This window comes from Phacochoerus africanus, chromosome 5 (assembly GCF_016906955.1).
Source record: "Phacochoerus africanus isolate WHEZ1 chromosome 5, ROS_Pafr_v1, whole genome shotgun sequence".
NCBI classification, from domain to species: domain Eukaryota; kingdom Metazoa; phylum Chordata; class Mammalia; order Artiodactyla; family Suidae; genus Phacochoerus; species Phacochoerus africanus.
Window position 1 is genome coordinate 29,933,103 of NC_062548.1, and position 16,176 is coordinate 29,949,278.

Sequence of the window (16,176 nt, forward strand, 5' to 3'; positions counted from 1 at the left end):
GCGGAGAAGGCTGCCTGCAAGGCTGCTGGAAGGTCAGCCTCCTGGCGCACAGATGGTTCCCAAGACGTGCGGCCCCCAAGGGGCTGCCTGAGTTCCCCCATCTCGGCCGGCCCAGGCTGCCTACCCTCGCAGATCTGCTCCCACAGGTTCTTGCTGGGCGGCTCTACAACCTGCCCCGGCGAGACCGGCAGTTCGAGGGACACGTGGGATACGACCGACACTGGCGTTCTGGCGGTGACGGATGATTCCGCCGAGACGACTCCTTCTGAGCACTGGGCGGTGCGGCCTCCCAACCCGGGCGCCGCCATGGCCGCGGTTTCCACGGCAACCGCGCTCCACGCACGGCCGCGCCCCGGAAGGAGACGTATCTCGCGGGGCCGGTCCCGCGAGTCGAGATTGACTTCCGGGTTACGGCGGCGCGGGCTCTCACGTGGAGGCGGGGAATTTTGGCCCACGGGTGAGTGCCGAGGGCGCGAGGAAGGCGGGGAGGCGTGGGGGTTGGAGACGGAGCCTGAGAACCCGTGCGGCGAGCCGGGGGTCCCGGGGGCGACCTGCACTTCCGGATCCGTGTTCCCTCAGTCTGTGGTGTACGCTTGCCCCGACCTGAGGCCGCCGCCCCCAGGAAGTTCTCTCTCGCCTTGGAGCTGGGCTCGGGTCCCAGCGTAATTCCTCCTTCTGTGTTTGTGCAAAAGCTTGGGCGCGGGGGAGCTTTTGAGGGAGCAGTCTCGCCTCTTGGCTCCCTTGCTTCCTGCTCTTGACTCTGCAGAGGCTCCGAAGTTCTGTGGGCTGGGTTCGAATCCCTATTTTGCTCCTTGCTGGCTTTGGGACCCAGGGCGAGTGAATGAGAGAGAAAGCCTCCAAGTCTCTGTCTCTGAGATGGGTTACTCACACGGATCCTCACGAAGCTACCGCGAGAATTTGAAAGCGCTTTTGGAGAAAGCATTTGTGTTCGCAGGAGACACTGTAAGGTTCCTTTCTTCTTCCCTTCTCCTTGAAGGAGTGGATACATTTGGGATCGCAGGGTCGAAGGGAAGGAATTTCAGTACTAAAGAGGAGGATGTTACCGTGTCCGTTCAGAGATGGGTGAGGAGAGGGTAAAGTTGGTGATGGCCTCCCCTTGGCTTCTTTGTTCTAATCCGATCTCTTGACCATTCCTCCGTTTGAGGCACTCTTGACTCCACCACTCCAGGTTTGCACCTTCTCCCTCTCTTCTGCAGGTTCCTCTTCCTCTGCCCACCCATTTAAATGTTGGCGTTTCCTAAGGTTCAATCTCAGCTAGTTCTATTCAACATATCATCCATATGTTCCTAAATGCATGTCACGCCTGTCAGCCCAGTCACCTCTGAGCCTCAGACCCGCACATCCCCCTGCCCACTGAACATCTCCACATGGAGATCCCAAGGCATCTGTTCCAACCAGCCTCTCTCCTCCAGGCCCCCCCCCCCCCCGGCAAACACCCTCACCTGCAGGTTCTTTGTCTAAGGGATTAGCACCACTGTCTTGCACTTGCCCAAGCCAGAAACGTTTCTTCTATAGCAAGTTTCCCAGAGTAGATGACTTCTCTTCCTCTAACCTTACCACTGGGCTTTTATCACCTGTACTGTCGATGTTAGACACTTCTTCCCATTCATATCTACCTGCTTCTTGATGGAGGTTCATTTCTTGTTCATCTCTGTATTTCTAGCATTCGTTCCTTCATTCAGTATTTATGGAGCCCCTTCTCTGTGCCAGGTACAGAGCTAGGTCCTGGGAAGACAGCAGAAAATAAGACAGCAATAAGTCTGCACGTGTCCCCTTGACCCTCCGGGTGCTCCTGGAGCCAGTTAAGAGTGAACCTAAGCTACAGCTCAGGCCTGGTCTGGCTTTTTGTTTTTTAGGGCCGCACTCGCGGCATGTGGAGGTTCCCAGGCTGGGTGTCCAATCGGAGCTGTAGCCACTGGCCGATACCACAGCCACAGCAACATCAGATCCAAGCCATGTCTGCGACCTACACCACAGCTCACCCAACACTGGATCCTTAACCCATTGAGCAAGGCCAAGAATAGAACCTGAAACGTCATGGTTCCTAGTTGGATCCATTTATGCTGTGCCACGATGGGACCTCCTGGTCTGGCTGTTTGGGGCAGCTAAGAGTGAGGCAGGTCCAGTATGGGCTCTGGGCTCTGAGGCTGAGGCAAGCTGCAGGACGAAGATGCTCCTGACCGTTCCCACTCACTGTCCAAACCTCCTGCGAGGGGACAGTTGTTTCTGGATTCCCTGCATGTCTCAATGTCATCTAGTCTGGGGAGCGGGAGCTGGGCTGGTGACTGGAGTGAGAGATGTAGTCCAGCTGGGAGCTGAAATGTATCTGAGGGCCCAGGCCCTTGCATAAGTGCCTCCTTGATGTTTCCCCAACCACTCCCCCCCAAAAAGCTGAGCATCCTAGGTTGCCCTGTGTCATCTCCAAGCATTAAACGTTGGCAGTTTATTTGAAAATTTAAAAACCGTGAAAACAGGCTTGTAGGCTAGAGGTGGCCCCCAACATCCATCCCCACCATCACCTGCCAGCTCTGATCTGATCTGGATCAGTGTTTTTTTTTTTTTTAATGGATGGGGAAACCCAAGTCCAGAGAAGCCATGACTATGTGGCCAGGGTACATGAGTCACCATTTGAACCCAGCCATCCTCAGCCTTAGCGGGGGCTCCTCACTGTCCCTTGCTGCCGTTCTCATTACTGGCCCCATGGGAAGGTAATTAGGAGAGTAAGTCACCCTGGGCACACGCAGGCTGGGGCAGTTAATTTCCAGACGCAAAGCAGAAGAGCTCTTTAGACGAAGCAGGGTAATGGGGTCACTGTGTCCCAGTTCCCCCCTCCCATGGGCATTGGCAAGAAGAGCTGACCTCAGGAGAAGAAGCGACCTTCGTCCAGTAAAAGAATCCCCCGAGGGCAGCGCCTGGCCCGTGGCCTGCGAGTCATTGTATCCTGAGTGACTGGCGCAGGGTAGGCCGCTGGTACATTTCGGTTGAATGAATGACTGACTGACTTAGGAGGTCTGCGGAAGGGGGTTAGGAGAGGGAATCACCAATGTACTAAGCAATTTCTAGCTCTTTGAGGAAGGAAGTATTCTCTCCCCCAGTTTCAGATGGGAGAGTAAGGCCCTGGGAGGGTAGGTGATTGTCTTCAGCTGAGGGAGCTGTGTGGATTTGAACCCGAGGCTCTCAGAAGTTCAGTTCCACTCTAGGAGTTCCCCTTGTGGCTTAGCAGGTTAAGAACCCCACTTTGTCTCCATGAGGATGCAGGTTTGATCCCCGGCCTCACTCAGTGGGTTAAGAAGCCGGCGTTGCCGCAAGCTGATGCGGCTTGGATCCTGTGTCGCCGTGGCTGTGGCACAGGCCTTAGCTGCAGCTCTGGTTCAACCCCTAGCCCAGGAACTTACCTTAGGTGCAGCCATAAAAAGAACAAACCTCCCTGGTACTTCTTTGATTGTATTTCCCTTTGTTCTACAGGGATCATGACTCTTTTCCCCGCCCCTAACCCTTCAGACCATGCACTCAGGGGAGCATGATTTGGGCAAGACCTAGTCGAATTGCATTGAGGGCGGCTTGGTGTGGGGATGACTCGTACCATTTCTTTTTTCAGGGATGATCACTAAGACTCACAAAGGAGACCTGGGCCTTGGGCTCCCAGAGAAGAAGAAGAAGAAAAAGAAGGTCGCCCCAGAGCCTGAGACTCCATACTCGGTTTTAAACAGTGACAGTTATTTCACAGAGGCTTGTCCCACAAAAGCCATATCATCCTTGAAGAATGTGGTCCACGGGCAGGCACTAGAAGTGCCTCCAGTGAAGAAAAAGAAGAAAAAGAAGGGTCACAGTGCTGTCTGCGAGGAGCCCCTAAAACCTGAGCCTAAGTTACATGCTGGCCGCACCGAGTCGTCCCCTGGCCCCAGGAAGCAGGTGCTTCTTCCATCTGAGTCCCTCCACGGGGAGAAGAAGAAGAGGAAGTTGACATCCCCTTGCGCAAGGGTGAGGACCTCCCCAGACCCCGGGCAGGGCGAGGAGGTGACCCGAGTTGGCAAGAAGCTCAAAAAACACAAGAAGGAGAAAAAGGCCCAGGAAGCCACAGCCTTCTCAGCCGAGGACCCTTGCCTCTGTGAGGCCGGCGACGCTTCGTACACGTGCTCTGTTGGGAAGGATGGTGAGGAGCGGGCCGCGCTGGGGCAGAAGCGGAAGCAGGGGAGCCCTGAGGAGCACAAGGTAAAGACGAAGAAGAGAAAGAAAATCCGGCAGGAGGGAGATTCTCCCCTGGAGCACCCCAAGCTTTCCAGGTCTGAGGAGAGCTGCCCTATGAAAGGAAGTAAAAAGAAGTCAGTCAAAGGTGAGGCTCCAGAATACATCCCAATAGGAGATGGCCCCAAGACTCCTGCGAAGAAGAAGCTGAAGTCCAAGAAAAAGGCAGAGCCGACAGACACTGAGAAGCCAGCTCTGAAGAGGAAGAAGAAGAAGAAGAGGCAAGAGAGTAGAGGAGCAGAAGAATCTTGGGAGGAGGTAGGCTTTTCTTCAGAAGTGGAGGATTGCTTTGGGAGAATAAGGGTGGAAGTTGGAAGGGGGGGGAGTGTGTGTGTGTTTACATGTGCACACATGAAGGCATTTACCCTGATTGAACAGACTTCCGTCAGAAAAGGGGATTTATTGACACATGTAACTCAAAAGGTTAAGGGCTGTCTAGCTTCAGGTATGGCTGGATCCAGGTGCTAGTGCAATCGCCTCCATAATACAGGTATCCCTTACTGTCAAAATTTTACCCAAGTTCTCACTATCTGCACTCAGGATCCAGATTAATGGGATTAGGTTTTTCAGATAAATCTCTTCCTGAACTCTTGCCATCAAAGCTCAGGAACCAGGTAGTTTGAGACAACATGGTGTCCATAGCTATCTGAGCTCAGTATACAGTTGAGGGATCAAATAGATTTGGCTCACAGGAGATGCCTGTGTGGCTTTTCCCAGCTCTGGGTTTTGTATTCTATGCTGGTTTTAGTCTCAGACCCCTCCCCACCCCCAACGTTGTGGTGAGAAGGTCCCAGTATCTCCAGGCTCTCATCAGAGTCATTAAGCCACCGCCAAAGGGAGAAGGGTGCCTCCCCCCTCACAATGATGACAGGAAAAGGCCCAGCACAGCTCTCCCAGACCTCCATTGGGCCGCATGAACCAGGAGCCCAGATCTGAGGCCAGGGGGTATTGGAGGGGGGCTGAGGGTGTTGGTCCCACAGGAACCCCACTGTCTGAAACTGGGAGGAGGTGGTTTCTGAGAGGAAAACCAGGTCCCGTTATCAGGAGGAAGGGAAGGGATGACGGTCTGGTGAAGCCCGCAGGTGTGCGCTCCATCCCGACAGGCTTCCTTGACGGGGGAGGGGAGCTGAGCGCTGGGACGCCACAGGCCCCAGTCCTCCCGTCTGTGCCACCGCCAGGCCCAGACCCCCACTCCTGTCCTCGGGGGTCGGGAGTCTGTGTTGGATGGGAAAGTGCCAAGGGGCTAGTACTCAGCCTGCCCCAGCAGCCTCAGGACGGCTGGAGGCTGGTTTCTTTTCTTTCTTTCTTTCTTTTTTTTTTGTCTTTTTAGGGCCAAACATGCAGCACATGGAAGTTCCCAGGCTCGGGGTGGAATCAGAGCTGTGGCCACCAGCCTACACCACAGCCACAGCAACGCAGGATCTGAGTGTTAACCACTGAGCCATGACAGGAAGTCCAGGCTGACGTTTCTTGAATGCTTATTGTGTGCCTGGCACCGGGCTGTTAACCCACTTAATCCTCATGCTGATCTGGTGTGATGACTGCTGTGGTCACCCCCAGTGAACAGACAGGGAAACTGAGGCTCGGAGATCACCCACAGGGTTAGAGGCAGGACTGGGCTTCAAACCCAGTCTGGCTTCCAAACTTAAGGTTTTATCCTTTCTCAGAAGCCACCTGTGTAACCTCTGTTCTCTTTCTTTTTTGCTTTTTACGGCTTCACTTGAGGCATATGGAGGTTCCCACTGGTCGAATCGGAGCTACAGCTGCTGGCCTACACCACAGCCACAGCAATGAACCCCCGATCCCCTCCTCCCGTTCCACCTTCCCCTCCGCACCCCACTCCACCCCACTCCAGAGTTCTGGTGGATGCCGTGTCTCCTGCTTGGACAACCAGGACAGTCTCTAACTCCTGCTTTCCCACCCCCAACGTGGGTCTGTCCCACAAGCAGCTCGGGTACATATTATATCTCAACTAGAAATAATAATAAAACAGGAGTTCCCCTTGTGGTGCAGTGGAAACAAATCCGACTAGGAACCATGAGGTTGCGGATTCGATCCCTGGCCTCGCTGAGTGGGTTAGGGACCCGGTGTTGCCGTGAGCTGTGGTGTAGGTTGCAGACAAGGCTGGGATCTGGGAACTTCTGCCCCCACTTCCACCTTCGCTGGCCCCTCCTGCTCCCTCCTCCCCCACTGTCACTGGGGCCTGGGCCGATATCCTCTTGCTGCTTTGGTGTCGCCTTGGGAGGTGAGGTGGCAGTGAAGGTGGTGCTCTCGGCCTGTGTTAGTGTCAGCTCCGTCCCTGAGCCTGCAGGGGGTGGTGGGGGTGACCTCTTCAAAGTCCCATCTCCTCTCTGAGCCTTAGTTTCTTCATCAGGGAGATGGGTCAGTGCCCTGCAGAGGATCGCAGAAGAGAAGGGGCGTCAGGTGTTCTTTGTGGGTTGGGGTGGTGCTGCCGTCCTGGGTCTTTCCTGGATGCCGTCGCCATCCCTCCCGGCTGGGCTGCACTTGACCCTGACTCCCCCGCCCTCTCTCGGCAGGAGCCCGACACGGACTTGGAGGTGGTATTGGAGAAGAAGGGCAACATGGACGAGGCGCACATAGACCAGGTACGGCCGGCTCCACAGGCCACCGGGCCAGCCTCTGGTCCACCTCCAGTGACAGGGAGCTCCTGGCCGCCCCCACTGGGTGCTGGGAAGCCCCGTCAGTGCCGCAGCTTTGGTGAGGGGCTGTCTGATCACGCAGAGTCCCAGGCCAAGGTTTTCCTCCTCGTGACCGCTTCTGGGGTAAGGGGACACGTCCCCGGACCGCAGCCAGGCCCCCACGCTGCCCCCTCCAAGGCCTCGGCCCAAGGGTGTGAGGGAAGTTCTGTTGTGGCCCAGCTTCTGCTTCCATTGTGTCCAGATTCCCTGTGGGAGCTGCACTTTCTGGAATTGGGGTATTTTTATGATCCTGGACCCCAAGGCCCGTCAGGACAGCATGTAACCACGTGTAACCGCACGGGTGTGGCCTTGGCCCATTATGAACAAGGTGGCCTTGGGTGGCCTTGGGCAGGCACTCATGTCACAGACCCCCCTGTAGGAAGGGAGCTGAGTACGAGGAGGGGGGCCCCCACAAGAGGCAGCGGGAGGTCCACACCTAATGTCTCTGGGGTGTCGGGGGACTTGCTCCCTGGAGGAGGGGGCATCACAGAAGGTCGGGAGGAGGATGCCCACAGAGCCCAGTCCCCGGAAACGAGAGCTCCCCAGCCTCGTGCAGGTCGCTGTGCGGTATCCACTCTGCTGCTTGCCATAGCCGGCGGCAGGGCCGTGCAGGGCGGGCGCAGATGGATCCCTGACTCCTACCTTTCCTGGTCCTCCGTCCCTCACATGGGCACCTGCCTCCGTGCATCACAGGGCACAGCCCACCAGCCACCTCTCTCTCTCTTACGTGTTTGTGCCTTTTACATACTTTATAGTATTTACTTGAAACCATTTTGGGTGACACATTATCTCCACGTAAGCAAAGCTTTCTGTCCCACTCCTCCCTCTCTTTTTCCTGGAAGTACTTAAAGTTCATTCTGTTTGGAGTTCCCTGGTGGCTCAGCGGGGTAAGGATCTTGCATTGTCACTGCCGTGCCTTGGGTCTCTGCTGTGGCACACACTCCATCCTTGGTGCAGGAAACTTCCACATGCCGCAGGTACAGCCGGAACATGCATACATAACTAAATAAAAAGTTTATTGTGTAAAAAGTAGGGAAGAGAAGCAACCTGAAATCCTTCTATGATGTAATCATCCCTTGTGGCTATAGTCTTCCAGATTTTGCCTTTGTAACTATATGTCTGCGATTTTAAAGCAACATACAGTCACGCTACATATACTGTACTTTTAACTTTTGTCGTTGAGCTGGTGAACTGCTTTCGATTTCAGAACACAGATCCCTGTCATTGCACTGGGGGAATATATCCCTGTGTTCTCTCTCATCCTCACAGCCGTCCCTTAGATTTGTTTTATGTAGTGTTTTGTTTGTTTGTTTGTGTTTTTTTTAAATGACCACACCTTGGGCATACCGTTTCCCGGGCCAGGGCCTACACCACAGTCACAGCAACACTGGATCCAAGTCACATCTGCGACCTGTGCCATAGCTTGTGGCAACTTTAGATCCTTAACCCACGGAGCGAGGCCAGGGATTGAACCTGCGTCCTCACAGACACTATGGCAGGTTCTTAACCCATTGAGCTGTAACGGAGCTTCATCTTAGGTATTTTTTAGCTATGTAAACGGTCACCTCCTTTGGCAGCCTGTTGCTGATTTAAAGAGAGGAGGAAGGGCCACAAACTGGGGCAGCTAAAGTTAGACTTGAACCCTTGAGAGGAAGGATAAGGCCGTGGAAGCGTCTGTGCAAGACCGTGGGGTTATTGGTGCATGAATGGCCTTGAGCCACATGAGTCGCCGTGTGAGAGGAGAGGTCCCTGCTGTGTGCCGGGGGCGCTCTTAGGCTCACTCTCTGCACCACAGTTCAGGGTGGGGCCGGGGGCTTCCCTGACACCAGCCGGGGTCCTGCGGTTCAGCTCAGTGTGACACGGTCTACCCGGAGATTCCGTCACATCCCTCGGGTGAAGGGCTCAGTCTCACCAGATGCCCCCCACTCCTGGCCCCCAACTTGGATGCCAGTCACAATCCAGCTTGTCGCCTGTGCTTCTGACCGACCAGCTATAGATCAGGTTCCAAAGATTTCCTCCTTAGGTTCAGTGACTTTGCTGGAGAGGCTCCCAGAACTCAGAGAAAGAAACCTTTTACTCACTAGATTCCTGTAAGGACACAGGATGGCAGAGACGTGGGGTGGGGGCTTGGAGCTTCCGTGCCCCCGCCGAGAACTCCACTCTCCCATGTCTCCAGTGTTAGCCAGGCCCAAAGTTCTCCGGACCCCGTCCTTTTGGGTTTTTATGGAGATCTCATTACAGAGACAAGTTGATTAAATCATCATCCATCTGGTGGTCGAATCAATCTCCAGCCCCTCTCCCCGCCTCTGCCTGGGTCGGGGTGGGACCGAATCGTCCCTCTGTCTCATCAGGTGCTTGGTTCCCCTGCCAGCCAGCCCTCCTCCTTAGGTGCTTCCGAAAGTCACCTAGTTTGCTTGTTTTTGTCGCTTTAGGAAATTCTAGAGTTTTTGGAGCTCTGTGCCAGACTGGGGACAATTTTATGTATATCTTGTTATATAGTTCATACTATAAATCACAGTATTACAGTTCTCTGTCTTCCATCTGGTGCAGGTGAATAGACCACGGTACAGAGAGACTAAATGACCTGCCCCAGGCCACACAGCTAGTTAATGGCAGTGCTAGGATTCACACCAGCCTGTGCCTGACTCCATAGTCTGCGTTCTTTCTAGAAAATGATGCTGTCAGCAAGGGAGTTAACTAGAGTATCCTCTGGACTGGCAGGGCTTCAGGCAGTGTGTTTTAAGGAAAGTTTCTACCCAAAATGGTTCTTAAGAACAAAAAAGTTTCTAAAGACAAAGGTGGATAAACCTCAGGGTAGAAGATTCATTCTTTTTTTTTTTTCTTTTTAGGGTCACATCTGTGGCATATGAAGTTCCCAGGTTAGGGGTGGAATTGAAGCTGCAACTGCCGGCCTGCACCACAGCCACAGCAACGCCAGATCTGAGCCGCGTCTGCGATCTGTACCACAGCTCATGGCAATGCTGGATCCTTAACCCACTGAGCGAGGCCAGGGATCCAACCACATCCTCATGGATCCTAGTCAGGTTCTTAACCCACTGAGCCACATGGGGAACTCCACTTAGAGGATATTTTTGACAAATGCCTCCCCTAGCATGCAACAGAACAAAGCCGCTCTCACACCCACACCCCCCTCCACCCCTCGCCCGACCTCTAAGTCTGTGCTCCCCTCCACCCCGCCGGCCCATCCCGGTCCGTCCCGGGTGTGAGGCTCACAGGAAACCCTCCGTCTCATTTCGCTCTTTCCCTGGCTCAGGTGAGGCGAAAAGCCTTGCAAGAAGAGATCGATCGTGAGTCGGGCAAAACGGAAGCTCCTGACACCAAGAAGTGTCAACAAGTAAGTGAGATGCTGGGCTTTGTGAGTCGTGGTGCTTGTCACCATGTGGCATGAGACTGTCCAGCCCAGGGGTGGCTCCGGGCCGGCCAGCTGGCCGCCTCGGCTGCAGAGCTCGTCCTGAGCTAATTTCCTCTCTTCTGAGTGCGGTGCTGGCCTCCCGGCTGCTGGAGATAAGCAGCCTGAACCATTGTCTTTGGCTTTGGGCGGGCAGGGTGTCCCTGGGCACAAGGTGACGAGCTCTTTGCAACAGTGGCGGGTCCCTCGGAAGGCTGCTGGGATGGGCTGGGGGGGCAGGAGTGAGAGGGCCGCGGGCAGGTCCTCGGGACTGGCTTCAGGGTCCAGCTGGAGTGGAAGTTTCCAAACTGGGCCTGAGCAGACAGGACAGGAGAGAACATGGCGGGAGGAACTCCAGGACTGGTTGGAGGGGGCTGAGAGGGGCCGTGGGGCCCCGGGCCTCATGCGGGGGAGTGGGCTGGAGGGCAGGGCGTTCGTGTGGGGCGCTGAGAGCTGGGGTAGAGGCTCAGCCTGCAGGCCTGAGGCCCAGGACAGGGCCGAGGGGTGAGAACAGCTTCACAGTCTCAGCCCGGCAGGACTCGCTTGTAGACGGGATTTGGGAGAGAGAGAGAGAAGGATCCCGATGATGGGAAGGGCTGCTTCCTGCACCTAAGCCTCCCCCTGCAGCCCAGAAAAGGACAGTTGGTTTGGCTCCACAGATGGTAGCCAGTGCCCAGCTCTGCTCCAGGCCGTCCCTCTGTCAGAGCTTCAGCTTCTGCGCCTGTGGAGCGGGACTCACAGCCTGGCGCGACAGGGTGTGGGGTGGGCTTTGTCACCCCGTGTCCTCCCTCTGGGTCTCCTTTCTCTCCGTCCTCTGGAACTGGGCAGAGGTGATGGGCTCCCCGAGCTGGGGAGGAAGGCGGGCAGGGCTGTGGCTCGAGGCAGGAGCGCCACCCTGGCCCCCCGGGGCGCTGACCTTCTGGGGAGGCTCCAGTTGGCACTGCCTCCTGGAACCTGGAACCCCTTGCTTGGCCACTGAGTCACGTAGGGATTCCAGACTGGCCGTGGGTCCCCTCTGAGTGGGTCAGCGGCCCTGAGAGCTGGCTCACAGGACTGCTCAGCCCAAGGCAGCTGGCCTCAGCCCCAGTGCCAGGCTGCGAGAGGTGGCCTCTCACTCTAGAAATTACAGGCCAGGGAAGCTGTTGTTAGGTCTATATTTGGGCCACTGTGAAGCTGGGAGAACTTGTCACCAGTCCACTCAGGGCAGCTGTAGCGGTGACGGGTTCTTACGGTTCTCCCAAAGCCAACCTAGAAATGAGTATGCGGCCGGCATTTGGCTTCCAGCCGGAAAGCTCCCGGCAGGTCAGCAGTGGGGGTGGAGGGCGGGCCGGGGGTGGGCAGAACCAGTTCTCGAGGACTTAGAGCAAGCCAGGCCCGGTGCTGTGGGTGGTTGGTGTACACCCCACTTTATAGATGAGGCACAGAGAGGTTATGTAACTTGACCAGGGTCACACAGGTGCGTCTTCAAAGTCATAGACTTCATGGGGCTGGGTTTCTTTCCTCTGCTGCAGACATGAGCAGAGTCTTCTCTTGGGTCATTGCTCTGAGGGGCTCTCTGGCTCTCTTTTTTTTTTTTTTTGCTTTTTTTGCTTTTTAGGGCCGCACCCATGGCATATGGAGATTCCCAGGCTAGGGGTTGGATCCGAGCTGTAGCCGCCAGCCTACACCACAGCCACAGCAACACCAGATCCGAGCCGTGTTTGCGGCCCACACCACAGCTCACAGATTGTTAACCTGCTGAGCGAGGCTGGGGATTGAACCCACAACCTCACCGTTCCTAGTCCGATTCGTTTCCGCTGCACCACAATGGGAACTTGCTCTGAGGGGCTCGCTTGCATTTTCTCAAACATGGGTGATCCTGCCTGGGTTGTGGCATGCTCTGGACAGGAATCGGGACCCGGGTTCCCGGACTGGCTCAGCCCCTCTCTTGGTGCCCCTTTGCCTCTCGGGGCCTCCACTCTTCCTGCTCTAGTCGGCAGCGCTTCTGCGGAGAGGAGTTCATCCCAGACTCCCACCTGCCCTCCCCCACCTTCCAGGGACAGAACCCTCAGGCCTGGGGAGGAGCCACCAGCTGGTGGGCTGTGTCTGTCGCCATGTGCCCTGGGCAGCTCGATGTGAAAGTGCCTCTGAGATGGCATTCCAGCAGGGCTCCTGAGTGGGCTGGTGCCCTGGGCAGCTGCAGACCCTTCTTCATCAGTGGAGCGGGAAGCCGTGGCACCAGTCACAGGGCTCTGGTGGGGCCGCACCCATAGGCCCCGGCAGGGTCGCAGTAAGCTCGGAGCACCTGGACCCTCCTGGGTGAGTCCCAGGACCGTGGAAGGGAAAGGCCTTTGGAAGCCAGGAAGGTAACTGCCAGGTCTCTCTTCCCACAGGGAACTCAGTTTGGCCAGTGGGATACCGCTGGTTTTGAAAACGAGGAACAGAAACTGAAATTTCTCAAACTCATGGGCGGCTTTAAAAACCTGTCGGCTTCACTGGGCCGCGCCCCTGCCGCGGCTGGAAGGCCCAGCATGGCCCTGAGCAAGCAGGCGGCCGATGCCCTGCAGCAGAACCTGCAGCGGGACTATGACCGGGCCCTGAGCTGGAAGCATAGCCGGGGGGCCGGCCTCGGCTTCTCCCCCGCTCCGGACAAGATCTTCTATATTGACAGGAATGCATCCAAGTCAGTCAAGTTTGGAGATTAAACTCCACTCTCTGATCCCCCCAGACAGCCAGCACTGCTTGTCTGGAATCGAACTCCTGCAAAGGTGAAGGACAAACGGGGTTGATCTGATCGGACAAACTGGGGTGAGGGCAGCTCGTGTTTTGGGAGCCCGGAGACTGTGAGTGGCTGAAACCTGCGGTTTTTTGTATTAAGCTTCCATCCCTGTCTGAAGATGGCTTGTGAGTAAGGACAGCTGACGTCTGTCGCGTGCTTGGTACGCACCAGGCACGTTCTAGGGCGTCTCCCTTGCCTTAGTGTATTTAAGCGTCACACTGATGAAATTAGTGCTGTTGTCCCCATCTGGTAGATGAGGACACTGAGGTCCAGGGATGAAGTAATAAAACTGCCTGGGCTCGTCACCCAGCCAGCAAGTGCCCAGTGGTACTTTGGTGCCCAAGCCCTGTGTCATTGCTCACTCTCAGTGTTCCCACGAGGGAATTTCACCCCCGAATACCCAGGCTGATGGATTAAAACGTCTTTTGATTAAAGAAACAGAAGTTTATTCCATGTCTAAATCTCGAGCAGGAGGTGGGATTCGTGTAAGCGGGAAGAGCAGGCTTGTTCTCCTCCTATTTGTGGCGCAGCCGCAGGCAGAGGCGTCTGGATTGGCCACCGCGCTCTCGTGGCCCTGGTCCCCCTGCCGCTGGGAAACGCGTTTTGGAACCAGTCTCGCCTTTGGCGTCTGCCTTCCTTGCGCCCCCAGGGCTGTGCTCGGATTTGATCTCACTGCCGGAACTGGATCCTGAACAGGATCCTGAACGGGGTTGCAGGGAGCAGCGGGTTAGTCCTCCGCACCAACCACTGGCAGCGTCAGCCTCAGGGATGGGTTGTTGCTTTTCAGCTACAAGGGAGAGAATCCCAGGTGACTCGTGGCGGTCACACGCCAGGAGGCACGGCTGTGAGGGTGACCGGGTGTTGCCCCATCAGCCACAGGAATGGGGTTTGCGGGCCTCATGCTCCCGCCAGCCGCACGCAGCTCCAGGTCCAGCGACCAGGGGACCAGGGCCCGGGAGCCCCTTCCCTCCTCTCACCTAGCGTCTCACCTCCCAAAGTGTAAGTTCAGTCGGGCCTTTTTTCACACCCCTTGGCCTGACCTCCCCCTGCGGATGTCGCATCTCAGGCCCGGACGGCCTGGAAACGGAGCCTCTCGTGGCAGGGAGTTCCCGTTGTGTGGGTTGGTTCGGCTTCTCACGAAGGAAACCCTGGCTTCCTCTCCGCTCTTCCACCCGCAGCGCTGGCTTCCTCAGGCTGCTGGAAAGATGGTGGTTGTGATTCCAGGCAGCCTGTCAGGACCTTAGACTGTTCCGGAGGAAGAAGAAAAGCCTGGTGGCTCCAGGAAACGTCCAGAAGCCCCTCAGGAGCCCTTTTGTGATGGCTCGTCGCCCAGCAGTGGGTCACACACCACTGCTCGTGTGTGAGGGAGATGGTCAGGCCAGTCAGGAGGGAAGACGAGCGGCTGCTGGCGAGATGGATGCGGATCCACTGATGCCCCGCAGGGCAGAGCGAGGCAGGCCGCTTGGACTCTGCCAGGCCGGGCCTCGGCTAGAGGTCTTCAGGGCCTCTGCTGGGAAGGGGTCAGGCCATTCCCTCAGAACATGAACTTGGCCGTGCAAGGACTCAGCCTGCAGGTACATCCGAGGAGGCCCGCAATGCGGGCTCTGCCTTTGCGTCAGCGCTTCAGGGCGCCTCCTCCTCTGATGGGATTCAGCACTCCAGGAACTTGCCCTGCTGTAAAGGGAACCAGCACTGCTACTCTAGTTGTCGTTTGCTTTTGCTTTTTAGGGTGGCACCCACGGCCATATGGATGTTCCCAGGCTAGGGGGTGGAATTGGAGCGATAGCAGCCTGGCTTACACCACAGCTCATGGCAACAGCAGATCCCCGACCCACTGAGCAAGGCCGGGGATGGAACCTGCATCCTCAAGGCTACTAGTCAGGTTCATTTCAGCTGCGCCAGGACTGGAACTCCTCTGAGGGTTTTCATCTTGCAGAGATCACACTGTCCAGAAGGACTGTGCTCTGCCATCTCCTGGGTGATTCTGGAGGGTGGCCGAGTGGTTGTCCACCAACCTGTCACCAGAGTAACAGCTCTCATTGGGTGTGACTCTCCTCTGGCCATTCCGTATAAACAGGCTCTGTGCCACAGGCTTTGACTTTCTAACTCTGTGTCACCATCGGCTGAAGAGTTCTACACGCTCGGGAAGGTTTCTTCAAGTCTGTTCCTGAGGCAGGATCTAAGCAGAGGAGGTCGGGCCACTGGGACGACAAGACGCCAGGTGTCCTCCGGTTGCCCAGCCTGTCTGGGTGCCCTGCAGGTACAGACCGCTGTGCTCCAGGGATGTGCACACTTGTGGGAGTATGTGTTCTGAGCTGGGCCTCTGTCCTTTTATGAATCACACCGCGTTGGCTCCCCTGCCCCCTTTCCCCCCAGGTCCAGGGCCCCCCTCACGCTGTCTGCAGGTTGTTGTGTTTTGGTGCAATTTCCCACGTTCTTCACTTGCCGACTCTGTAGCACACAGTCTGTCTCCCCTGGACGGGATGGTCTGGGGATTCTGGCTCCGCATCTGGGAGAGGCGGGCGGGGAGGGGTCTGGTGTGTAAGCGCAGCCAAGGTCTTCGCTGAGTATTGAACAACCCTGTTCTCAGACTTGCTGGCCGATTCTCCCCTGGGGCGTTCTTGCCACCCCCTCCTCCTGTGGCAGGGTCCTTCCCTCCTTGTAATTGCCTTCGTCAGCTCTTCCCAAAACCTCGTGCTTCGTAACCACTTTATTTCTTGGGGTGATTCCTGCTGTTGTGCTTCCTTAGCCCACTAGGTCCCTCCCTGAGGTCCCCTTTCCACGACTAGACTGGCCCAACAAAAGTATGTGCCCAGTAGGCACAGTTCTCACCTTAAAAATTGTGTGTTCAGCTTTACAGAGTTAGAACTGCTCAGGTGTGTGTGGTTGAAATAATGCCCCCCACCCCCCCTCCTCCAAGTCCTAGTCCTAATCTTGGGACCTGTTAACATGTTATGATATAAACAAAAGGGAGCTTAAGTTACCAGATGGAATTAAGGTTGCTAATCCGGCTGACCTTAATAAGATTAGACAGCCTGCCCAGA

General features: G+C 56.2%; 2 protein-coding genes across 5 annotated transcripts in view; one reads left to right on the forward strand and one right to left on the reverse strand.

The window, feature by feature from the left end:
• The window catches only part of IQCK (IQ motif containing K), a 124,651-nt gene extending 124,085 nt beyond the window's left edge, over nucleotides 1–566 (reverse strand). The window contains exon 1 of one of the 3 annotated variants that reach the window (XM_047780383.1): nucleotides 125–366. In XM_047780383.1, coding sequence (XP_047636339.1) covers nucleotides 125–308 — 184 coding nt within the window. In that variant the 5' untranslated portion in view covers nucleotides 309–366. Of the gene's footprint in view, nucleotides 1–124 lie in introns of all 3 variants that reach the window. The other 2 variants (XM_047780382.1, XM_047780384.1) reach the window with 2 other exon arrangements.
• Nucleotides 377–13,570, forward strand: KNOP1 (lysine rich nucleolar protein 1). Of its 2 annotated transcripts, none has more exons than XM_047780377.1 (5): nucleotides 377–457; nucleotides 3,620–4,524; nucleotides 6,804–6,872; nucleotides 10,240–10,320; nucleotides 12,747–13,570. In XM_047780377.1, exons 2-5 carry the CDS (start codon nucleotides 3,622–3,624, stop codon nucleotides 13,056–13,058), a joined length of 1,365 nt encoding a protein of 454 aa, XP_047636333.1. In that variant the 5' UTR covers nucleotides 377–457; nucleotides 3,620–3,621; the 3' UTR covers nucleotides 13,059–13,570. The 2 variants fall into 2 exon arrangements, with proteins under 2 accessions (XP_047636333.1, XP_047636335.1); XM_047780379.1 differs by lacking the exon at nucleotides 377–457 and adding an exon at nucleotides 755–963.
• The last annotated feature ends 2,606 nt before the right edge of the window (nucleotides 13,571–16,176 follow it).